Source organism: Nicotiana attenuata, unplaced genomic scaffold, assembly GCF_001879085.1.
Source record: "Nicotiana attenuata strain UT unplaced genomic scaffold, NIATTr2, whole genome shotgun sequence".
Lineage (NCBI taxonomy): Eukaryota > Viridiplantae > Streptophyta > Magnoliopsida > Solanales > Solanaceae > Nicotiana > Nicotiana attenuata.
Window position 1 is genome coordinate 140,982 of NW_017670343.1, and position 10,497 is coordinate 151,478.

General features: G+C 33.3%; 1 protein-coding gene across 1 annotated transcript; it reads right to left on the reverse strand.

Annotated features, from left to right (window-relative positions):
* Positions 1-4,793: 4,793 nt before the first annotated feature.
* On the reverse strand, positions 4,794-10,233 carry LOC109238133 (protein DOWNY MILDEW RESISTANCE 6-like). Its single transcript, XM_019404560.1, has 3 exons — positions 9,361-10,233; positions 8,195-8,525; positions 4,794-5,475 (listed from the first exon to the last, which is right to left on the reverse strand). Exons 1-3 carry the CDS (start codon positions 9,876-9,878, stop codon positions 5,224-5,226), a joined length of 1,101 nt encoding a protein of 366 aa, XP_019260105.1. The 5' UTR covers positions 9,879-10,233; the 3' UTR covers positions 4,794-5,223.
* Between the last annotated feature and the right edge of the window lie 264 nt (positions 10,234-10,497).

Below are 10,497 nucleotides of genomic sequence, written 5' to 3' on the forward strand. Positions count from 1 at the left end.
CCTAGGTCTAGCTCAAATTCTTGATTTTTACTAAATTTTTGGTGTTTAAGCTACCTAATATACATGTATTTAAGCTATAGGTGTTAAACGGGCAGGTCAGCCCGATTCCGGACCAGCCCAGACATGTTAAAACCGGAACCGGCCGGCCCAGTTAAAGAGTGCTGGGCTGGGCTGGGTTAGGGGTCCGCGCGGGTTGCTCCGTTTATTTTTTAAATACCGGTTACCCGGACCGGTACAACCCGTTAGATGAACAGTGCCGTTAAACCGGTTAACCGGCCCGGCCCGGACCGGCCCAGACTGGTTTAATGGGTAAATTTTTTTTTGGGAGCTTTACATACCTGTCTAACTTTTAAAAATATAATAGTGGTATATTCTAGTATAAATATTTTATATCTTACACATCCCATGAATATACCAATTATTGTATACTTACTAACATAATTTAAAATTGTTTGAATTTAACATATATATCATACACATAATTTGCAAGTATGAATGTGTGATACATGTAATAATAGTGGAATACTTTTGTCACTTTTTGTATGTTTTACAGTGGAAATTGCTTTGAGTATATATTTTATAAGTCTTGATTATACCCTGTGCATATATATTATACGTATTTAAAATGAAAGAAATATATTTAAATCATATAGGAGTATTATATAAGGTAAAATACCGGATCCTAGGTTATAAAAAATATACTGTATATATTTACGGTATAAATGCTCAAATCATAAATATACATCAAATAAACAACTTGATACAATGTAAAAATACATAAGATAAGCATTAAATATATATATAAGATATTAATTTACTTTTTAAATGAAAACTTTAATTTCGTAATTTTGAAAAAAATGTAGCACTTGCAATTTATAAGTGCAATTTTTTCCATCTTTCTTGTATTCTTTATATTAATACAAAGTATTAATATAACTTTAAATAGTTATACAAAATACAAAAAAAAATTAAAAAATACACTAAACCCGGCCCGGCCCGACCCCCTCAACCCGTAACCCTTACGGTTCAATTTTTACCCGGATGAATCCGAACCCGTTAAACCCGCTAAGTCCCAACCCGTAACCGGCCCGGACCATAACCCGTACGGGTCCAAAAAAAAACAAACCCAGCCCGGCCCGGCCCACCCGTTTAACACCCTTAATTTAAGCTAAGGATGAAGGGAAATTACTTAACTTACCAAGTTATGTGGAACCCTCTCTTGGAAGAACCCAAATCGCCTAAGTGTAGAGTGAAAAATGAGAGAAATGAGTTTGAGTTCGTATTAAATGAACCCTTCTGCCCCCAGTTATTTTCGCATCTGCGGATGTATTTCCGCTTCTGCGGAATCCGCTTCTGCGGAATTTGGCCTCTTCTGCGGCTTTTGGGATTTGGGGCTCGACCGCTTCTGCGGTCTGGGGGCCGCATAGGCGGAACTGCTTCTGCGGTCCCTGGGCCGCTTTTGCGGTTTCCCCTGGCCTGCCCCTTCTCCGCTTCTGCGATCTAATGACCGCATCTGCGGTCCCGCTTCTGCGGTCCAAGAACCGCAGATGCGGTTAGGACAGAAGCAGCAAGCTTCAGTCATTTTCCAAATTCTAACTTCACTCGAGCCTCGCTCGTTTGACGCTCAGGGCTCCCGTGCCCCGTCCGAACATATCGACAAGTCTGAAATCACGAGGCGGACCCACTCGAACCCTCGAAACACTCAAACCAACGCTAAATCGAGGAATCAACCCCAAAATCAAATGAATCAAATCATTGAACTTCAAGTTCTTAATTCTCCTCCAACGGGTCAAAACGCCCTTAAACTACTCGGATTGACACCAAATTTTACGGGTAAGTCTTAACTGATATTTCGGACTTGTACCATGTTTCGGAATCGAAATCCGAACCCGATACCTAGGAAAACAATGATTTTTTTAGTTTATTTAAACCTTTGAAACTTTAACTTAACAATTTCACATAAAAATTCATTACTCGGGCTAGGGACCTCGGAAATCGATTCCGGGCATACGCCCAGGTCCCATATTTTCCCACGGACCCTCAGAAATTGTCAAATGACGATTCCGGGTCCGTTTCCCCAAAATGTTGACCGAAGTCAAACTTGGCCTTTTTAAAGAAACTTAAAGAAGCAACTAGACTTATTCTTGCTCAAAACTCTTCTAACTTCCGAACCACCCGTCCCCGCAAGTCATAAATTAGCTAAAGCAAGTGCGGAAAGTCTTATTTAAGGGAACGGGGTTCAAAAATACAAAATGACCGGTCGGGTCGTTACATTTGTACTCTTTAATTGCATTTTCGCTCGAAAATTATCAACTGATTTCGATCGATTTTATTAAAAATATAAAATTACCGACCGAAGTTTGTCGGTTTTTTAAAATGACTGAAATAACCGATCAATTTCGGTCAATATTTTTAATATTAATTTTAATTTATTTTATATGAAAAACCGACCGATTTCGGTCGGTTTCTTAAAAAATAAATTTCACGGGATGCTAAAATAGTTTTCCGCATTTTTGCGCCATACAAAACCGACCGAAGTCGGTCGGTTTCATAAAAACAAATTAAAAAATAAAATATTTTGAAAAACCGACCGACTTCGGTCGGTTTTTTGGTCGGCTTTTTGATCCACTGAAGTCGGCCGTTTGGCAGCGTCGGTTTTGGCCGAATTTCTAGTAGTGTTAAAATATAAATATTTAAGTTTATTTTTCTCTTTAAAATAATTATAACACCTTTGTAGTATTCTTTTTGGTAATTTGACACTCAAAAGCACTTTTTAGACAGATTTCCAAACATAATTTGTTTATCAAATATTACAAAAAGCACTTCTTAAATGAATTGGCCAAACACAAACAATTTTGTTTTAAAAATTCTTTTGAAAAAAGTACTTCTAAAAAAAATACATTTCAAAATAAGTAATTTGACAGCTTTGCCAAACGGGTTCTTAGACCAGGCAAGCTTCATCACTTGCCAAACAAGGTCCTTGCTAATGTTAATACTTTTTTGGAGTGTAATCCGCAACTCCTTTCTAATGTTTAAATGGTTTTTCCATTCGATAATAAAGTGAATCACCCACCTTAACTTTTGTAACAACAAATTAATTGAATCAGAAATACTTTCGATAGTTCCAATATAACGTTGGTTGTAACGTATAAGACCATATAAAAAGAGATCTGATAAATATATAAGGTCACGTTGATCTAGAGTACTATTCGACTTACGGAGGGCTGTTATCAGAGCCTGATTCAGAATTTTAAGCTTATGAGTTCTTACAACGATCTCAAGTTAATATACATAATAATTGGATTAATGAAGTAGGTTCCAAGCTAAATATTCTTATACTTTTAATGAATTTTTTAGTATAATTACAAGGTCTACGCGAAAGTTACTGGGTTCACGTAAACCTTGCATTAGATCCGCCCCTGGTTGTTCCACATTATATATCGTATTGTTATTCAAATGCAATATTTTTTTGATTGGTTATTTAAATTTTACTGTAGCATATTGTTAAATTTGTCTTTATTAACGACGTAAAACATCCCTTTACGTAACGGTCCGTTTGGTACGGTCGCATTTTTATCTTATTTTTCTCTCACCGTGCCCTTTTTTATTATTAAATAATCCTATTTTATCCTTTACCCTATCTCTTTATATAATAATTCTATATAGTATCCTACTTTTCTTTGTAGTATTGCAAGTTTATATTCATATTGATAGTGTGTGACATCATGAAATGATGAAAAATAATTCAAATATTATACGAGTAAATTTCACCAATTTTGAGTTGTAACATAAAAGTCACTTTTAAAATTTTTTGTCACATAAAAGTCATTCAACTTTAATTTTGTAACACAAAAATCACTTTTCTATTTTTGTTACATAAAAGTCATCCAATTTATACCAAGTTAATTAAAAAGTAAATATCATCTGAATTTTATATTTTGAACCAAAATATGACATGACACTCCAAATTAACTAACTAGTTAGCTTAATAAAACCTATTACATGTAATAAATTAATTTTACAGAAAATATGACATGGCTGACGTTTCTTAATACTACTCTCCCTTGTGCTTTATGAGATTATGTTTATCTTGGTATTTTGATTTTTTTGTAACAACTCGAAGACATGGGAACTTCATTTGTCGTTTAATTGCTTGATGCTCTAATTACAATGACTCTTTGCTAATTCAAAAAGGTATTTATAAAGTTCACTAAACAAATGAATATAAAATAATACGGGCAAAATAATTAATTTTTTTTACATTAATAATAAGGAGTTAACAAAATTATTACAAAATCAAAATAAGAAAAGTATAGTAGTTACATGTATAAGATGGAGAGATAGAACAAAAAGGACAGTAGGCTGAGTTGAAAGCCAACTGTGGATATGTAAAGTTTTAATGGTGATTAATGAAATCTCTAATTACCAAAAAAAGAATATATATATAATATTCGTAAATAAACGTATATATATATATATATATATATATATATTATGATACGATACGAAACAACCTTCCAACAAGCTGTTTGACCCGGGACATCTTCACCGTATTCACCGTCAAAACATCTCACGAACTAAGCATGACATAAAGTAACGTGATAAACAAGATCTTGCTTGCTTACATAGACGTTGATGGATTAAATATAGAATATTGAAGATGACAACGTAGGGGTATTCAGTATTCTTGCAATATAATTAAATATAGGGGCATCCTTGCAATCGTTCATAAATGGACACATGTAAATAGAAGCTTATGTGGACAATTTAACATTTAATCAGATGGAGCGAAATAAATCAGGGCCAAAACTTCTTATCAGTTCCATTTATTTCATTTAACAGCTTCTTTATTAATTATATTCGTCTGTTGCTAATTAAACAGCAGGATTTACAATTCATTTTAGATCGGCATAAAGACAATTGATCACCATCTAAATTTAACAAAAAAAAAAAAAAAAAAGGCGTTGAATACAGAATGAGACTCCTCTTGATAAAGATTCAGTAATCTTTTTTTGTCGGTGAAGATCCCTCCTGAGCGCCTTCTACTTCAAATAGGCCATGAACTAGATCAGAATTATTCTAAATGAGTCCACAAGAAATGATCATGATCATACTTATATAATATATTGTATAACTCATAATAGGACCCATTCTTCTATTCTTTCTCGGATGCCGGTGACTGTTCATAGTAATTACCTCAGTTAATTAGTGATATTTTTGCAGTCATATTGAGGATTTTTGGGACTCCCCTAACTGTGATTTTCCTTGAGGGCCCTTTGTCCTCATGTAGAGTCTATATTCATTAAAAGTCATTGGTGGATACAATGGAGGATTGTGTTGTGTCACCAACTCTTTAGCTGGTTCTATCATCAAATCACCGCTGGGATTGTAGAAAAATGCAAGGGAAACTCGTTCGTCTGCTGAATTCACGATTACTCTATGCTCTACACTTTTGTAAATAGCATTGCTTAGTACCTACATAAATAGAACAATAGATTAAGTGCCAAAATAAATAAATGCATAACTATTTAATTGATGATTTTGTTTGAAGTTTTCCAAAAGCTGAGTTTGGAAACAGAGTAGTTAAACAAAACTAGTTTATCAAATCCAATTAATCATGGGATAAAAAGGTACTCCCTCTGTTCCAGTATATGTGAATCTATTTCTTTTTTGGTCCGTTCCAAAAAGAATGACCTTTTTTTAAATTTGGTAACAATTTAGCTTAAACTTACAATTCTACCCTTAATGAGAAACTTTTATAACCACACAAATACTCTAGGCCCCTTTTCGACTTGTTTAGGACCACAAATTCCAAAAGTCTTCATTTTTTCTTAAACTCCGTGCTGCTCAGTCAAACAGGTTCACTGCATGGTAGTTAATATCGGTGGAACTTAGGAATGTACTAACAGCCAAACGTCACCATATTTTGGCGCACACATTGAGACCAAATGTTTCTATATTGAAGTTTGTTTAAGCACACTTCTTTTTCTTTCTTTTTTAATTTTTTTTCCCTTTTGTTAAATCTTTTTTCAAAAGATATACTACTTGGTTAATTTTTTTTAGGAGTTCTCTTTTATGAAATTTTTCTAACTGAATACTATTTCTTTAACAATAATTAACTCTTACTTAAAAGTATATTAGACCAGTTCTATTGAACAAAACAACAAATCAAATATTACCACCAAAGATTTGGTGGGACATATACCAGATTCCCTCTATGATACTTTTTTCTAGAGATTTTAGGTTCAAGCCGGAGAATGATAAAAACCCTAATATTTAACACTTCCTTTTATTATAGAGTGTCAAAATGGGAACCAGATACCATATAAAGAATATTATTAATAATATAATAAAACTAGAAAAGCAAAGCTATATCACATGGATCATATGTAATATTCAACAATTTAGAAACCTTACGAACAGCAGCAACAACAAATCTAATGTAATTCTATAAATTTAGAAACCCTACCCTCCAAACAAACAAAAAAAACAAACAAACAAACAAACAAACAAAAAAAAAAAAAAAAAAAAAAAAAAAAAAAAAAAAAAAAAGAGGAAGAAATAAAATGACGTATTGGCATATAGATGGGCAATGTGGATGCTAGAATCAAGTAGGATTTTCAATTTTGGTAGTGTAGTGACCTCAGTCAAAGATTGCCTACTGTACCTTATCTTCTTTAGATAGAAAAAAATAGAGTTGAGGTACTTTCACCATTTACCCACGTGATTAAATTAAATATACGATTGTCGGCAAAGAATCTTATGGCTATTTTTTTGTAGTGCCATCGTTAATATATCAATTTTTCCTTGGTTGTCCACGTGATAGGTTCATTAATTATAAATTCAAGTATTATGACTTTTGCAAAACTTATCTAAAAGCGTCATTACAATTGGTCATATCTTAAAATGTTTTTGAAGAATATCCTCAATGATCTATATCACTAAAAAAATCTTGAATTTTTTAACAAAATATATGTTACAGTTGCAACTTGCAATATCACTTTCGAAACATTAGATGGAATTTTTTATTTTTTTTGTTCAAGACATTAGATGGAATTTGATAGCATTTGGTTTTTGTGCATGTGCTAAGAACCTTTTTTCCCCTATTTTTTAAAGCTGTTGTAGCTAACTAGTTTTCTAGTGGGGGAATTACTTTTGAATTGTATTTGAACATAAATTTCACTTGGATGTGATTAAGAATCATAATTTTCAAACAAGATGTTCAATAATTCACCACTATATTTACTATAACAGCTTAACTATTTGCAAAATACTGAAAATAAGTGCTATTCCATTCTTTCCAAATTATGTGTTACTTTTTACTTTTCGAGATTCAAATTATGTGAAATATGATCAATATTTTTAAATATAATTTTTTTAATTATATTGAAATGAGAAGATGTGAACTTAAGTACTTTTATAGTTTTTAAATATCTTGATTTCGATTTTAAAATATTGAGTTGTTTTAATTCAAATTATTCTCAAAAAGCATAAAGTGAGTACTTATTTTACGATGGAGCAAGTAGTATTTGATGGTCAAATGGGTGTTTATCTAAAAGTTAATTAAGACTTTTCCTTAATTAAACAGCTGGTTGATGCTAGTATGTCTTTAAATATCTTGTTTTCATTCTTCTACTTTATCAGAACGTACTGACCCAACATCCGGTAAGGCATGATATTAATTAATAACGCACGTTTATAATACTTTTTGCTTTACCACGAAGAAAAGCAAAGTGGTACCGACTGTTCGTTTATTTGCAAATCATATCAAAACAAGACTACCCCTCCCATGTGCTTTGTTCCATTATGTCCACACAGAACACAACATTATTTAAACATCCGAAAAGGCCTAAAAATGTCACTCAACTTTCAGAAATGGTTTATTATGCTATCCATTAAAAAATTGCTATTTTCATGCCACTGCCGTTAAAAAAATGACTCATCCATGCCATTATTCACTAACGGCTCAATTTTTATTTGGCCCATCCATGCCACTGCCGTTAGTCAATAATGGCATGGCTGGGTCATTTCTTTAACGGCAGTGGCATGAAATGAGCATTTTTTTAACGGATGGCATGGATAGACCATTTCTGAAAGTTGTGTGGCATTTTTAGGCCTTTCCGTTTAAACATAATGTACACTACTTAAAAATTGAGTACTAAAAAAAGAAGTTAATTTTTGTAATTTAAGTCACCTGAATTTGATCACCAATATTGACGATGAAAGCATGCGAAGCTGGTTTTACAGTAATCCAGTCGCCGTCGCGGCGAACTTGAAGGCCGGCGACGTGCTGATCAGGGAGAAGAATGGTTAAGCCACCAGGATCCGAATGTGGAGAAAGACCTAAGGTTAAATCTGGTTGTGGACATTTTGGGTAAAAATTAACTCTTAAACATGCTCCAATATCTTCCCCTCCAAATACATCTTGCAAGTAATCCTCTCTTAATCCAAGATTTGCTGATAATACCTTCATTAAACGCCCCCCAAAATTCACCACTTGTTTTGAATACTCTTCAATTACTTCCCTACATTTTTGTGACGTACACCATTTGCATAAGCGTTCAAATTTATACATTGATCAATTGTTACAAAATTACAAGTAAATTTTTTGACAAGCAGTAGATGGTAAGAATATTAACTGTCCTGATAGTGTGAAAAAACTTTTATATTAGCAGTGTATATATATAACTTAAGTAAAGACTCCAAATTATTAGAACTATAACAAGAACTTAATTAAAAATAGAAATTTATATTTATATAAGAAATAAAAAGCAATCTGTTTTAAAAACAAAATTTTTCTTTTACTTTTTTAAAAATAAAGTCAAGCAAATTGTACGTTTTTACAAGAATTTAACACAAAATACCCACGTACAAAAAAAAAATCGTTTAAATATTTCCAGGAAACTACAACTATTTGAAAACCTACTTGCTCGGAAATTAATTAAAACAAGACATTAAATTGAAACCCACCTATCCTTTCTTATTTTTCTTTAAGAAAAAAATCATGTACTGTAATAATAGTATCCACAAAAAAAGGTAACAAATCTTGAGGTTAGGAGGACCCCATAAATATGAAAAGTTTTATTGTGTACTTACCTGCTCCTTTTTGTCACAAAAATTTGTGGCCCCAAATCTTATACCTCTGGGTCCATAAAAATTTGGGTCCACAAAATTCTAAGACAAAAAAGATATCTCATATAAGTATTGTCATGAGATACAAAATAAAATTTCCCATAAATTTAATCTTCAAAAAATTCATGAATAGTTGAAGAAAAGAAAAAACAAAGAAGGACATGATGAGAATATAACAGTACGTAGAGTAGCTTTCCAAGAAAAGAAGTGTGGCAGAGTAGTACGTACCTTAAATAAACAGGAAGAGCAGGCCACTTTTTCTGGTCTTTCAATGAACAAGGAAGATAGTGAAGAAAATAATAGTCACTCCAATCCAGAATAGCACCTTTCTCTACACCAAGGCGGCTGCCATAACCTTCGTACGTCTTGGGTGAATTGGCATAAGACTGCTTCACTTCCATGGGCTGGTGAAAGAATTCTCGCCATACTTGTGTGGCTTGGTCCATGAGCTCTGGAGGAACCCCGTGGTTCACCACCTGGAAGAAACCCCAGTTCCTACATGCCTCTGATATCTGCTCAACTACTGATGATGTAAGACCACTAAAACTTCTGCTTTCATCGTTAAACAATCCCTGAAGATCAATGATCGGGATGTTAACATCAGTCTGCAGCTGGTTGGACCTGCCTAATGATATTGGCCTCTCCGTTGGTGGCTTCACATATCTATCTGGAATTTTGGAGATGCCACTATCTGATAAAGATTGTACCCGCACAATGGGTTCTGGCCAATCTTTGGGATTATTCATTACTAGTTTCTTTTTTCTGTTTTCTTTAGGTTTTTAATTTTTTCCAATAAGGTGTCTGATTATCTCGAGCTATAATACAAAGCAAAGTATGATGATGATGGTGATTAGACAGTACTTTACTTTATTAATACTAAGAAAATCCTATATAGAAAGGCAATAAAACGTCCGTGTTTGGGGACACATTTAAAAGAGAAAAAGAAAAGCAAGAAAGACGAGGTGTTGGGGAGTTTGCAATTTGCAAATGATATCTAAATTTATAGAGATAAAGGATTGGAGTAGGGGGAGGCATAAAAAAGTTGGAAGGTTGGGTGGTGTTATGTATTAATGAAATGGACGTGAATGAAAACGTGAAATATGTGCTCTAGAATATGGGTGGTGTGGGAGTAATTGGGGTCTGATCGAGTGGACGAGAAGGATGAGTCACAATTATCTTTAGCATACATATATAGTGCAAAGCTGACTTATGAAGCGGCCAACAACGACATGTCTTTTTTTGACATATAGTAATGTAACTAATTTAGATTCACATCCAGTATATTTATAAAGCTATACAAATTAAAAGGTTACGGTACTCTCCTATTAAGGGTGATGAAAATTCAACTATCTCACCACACCTTTA

Excerpts from the sequence above, each read along its gene's own strand:
- LOC109238133 (XM_019404560.1), bottom strand. The coding sequence starts at position 9,878 with ATGAATAATCCCAAAGATTGGCCAGAACCCATTGTGCGGGTACAATCT. Across the intron at positions 8,526-9,360 it reads GCTCTTCCTGTTTATTTAAG|GGAAGTAATTGAAGAGTATT; the intron begins GTACGTACTACT and ends ACAAAAATGTAG. Across the intron at positions 5,476-8,194 it reads ATATTGGTGATCAAATTCAG|GTACTAAGCAATGCTATTTA; the intron begins GTGACTTAAATT and ends CTATTTATGTAG.